General features: G+C 48.7%; 1 protein-coding gene across 2 annotated transcripts in view; it reads left to right on the top strand.

Annotated features, from left to right (window-relative positions):
• LOC106807104 (U8-agatoxin-Ao1a-like) overlaps positions 1-1,132 on the top strand; it is a 47,348-nt gene that overhangs the window by 24,945 nt on the left and 21,271 nt on the right. For both annotated transcript variants that reach the window (XM_014809361.1, XM_014809360.1), the window contains exon 2: positions 662-780. In XM_014809361.1, coding sequence (XP_014664847.1) covers positions 672-780 — 109 coding nt within the window. In that variant the 5' untranslated portion in view covers positions 662-671. The remainder of the gene's footprint in view (positions 1-661; positions 781-1,132) is intronic.

Genomic DNA, 1,132 nt, shown 5'->3' with positions numbered 1-1,132 from the left:
AGAGAGAGAGAGAGAGAGAGAGAGAGAGAGAGAGAGAGAGAGAGAGCGAGAGTCCTTCCCACCGCAGGGCCGACTGTCACAGCGTTACCAGATGCATGTGCAATCAACCCCCAAACACGACACCTGACGACCACGTACTCTCATTTGCGTTTCCTATTCACGACAGTGTTGCTTGCGAACTGCTGTGCTTCCCAGTAATTAACCTCGGTCGCACGAAATCGCAACCTACGTGTCGACTTCTTATGAATACACCTTGGGACGACAGACGGGTTTATCTTGCACACGCATGCGCACGCGAAAGGTTTCGCAATTAACGAGATGGGCAGACGAGGCGCACGGGGCGAGCTGATTTATCGTTGAATGCAGAACGGATCGACTGGCTGTCGAGTATAAAACCAGGCGGGCCGTACGCGACGTCTCTGTGATAAAAGACGTAGTCGAACCTCGCGCTATAGCTGTCAGTGACTGCTGCCCACTGAGCTCCGTCTGCTTGCCTCCGATAACACGCGCACGCGCCTCTATCTCTCTCGTTCTTTCTCTCGCCCACACACCGCACACACACGGATAGTATAGAGCGAGAGCGCGAGTAGGGGCTGCTGCTATTGTAGAAGGAAAACATGCGTGCGACGTGGGTGAGTGAAGCCGAAGCTTTTCCTCGCAGGTTCGTCGGCATGACGTTACGCTTCAAAGTGCTGGCGCTGCTGTTCGCGATCGTGCTGCTGGGACGGGCCGTGTCGGCGCAGTGGCTCGGAGACGATGACGATGATGCCGAAATATCAGGTGAGCGACACTATTGTGCTTCTTCGTGTTACTAGTTTGACGGCTATAATATCAACACAATACTGTTGAAATTACCGTTCGCGGTGAATGAGCGGACAGATTGCGCGAGTTAACGTGTTTGTTGTCGCTGCATGCTGCTGCTGTTGTTATTGATGATAATGATGGTGTTTGTTTATCATTGTTTTTGTCGCCGTTGTTAATATTACTGTTTTTGTAACTGCTACTGTTTTTGTTGTAGTTGTTATTGTTGTTATTGTTGATGATTGTTGTTGAACCCCCTGTGTAGAGAGAATATGTATAAGGATACATACATATATATATATATATATATATATATATATATATATATCGT

This window comes from Priapulus caudatus, unplaced genomic scaffold (genome assembly GCF_000485595.1).
Source record: "Priapulus caudatus unplaced genomic scaffold, Priapulus_caudatus-5.0.1 Scaffold196, whole genome shotgun sequence".
Classification (NCBI taxonomy): Eukaryota; Metazoa; Priapulida; class Priapulimorpha; order Priapulimorphida; family Priapulidae; genus Priapulus; species Priapulus caudatus.
This window is presented reverse-complemented; position numbering and strand designations above follow the sequence as displayed.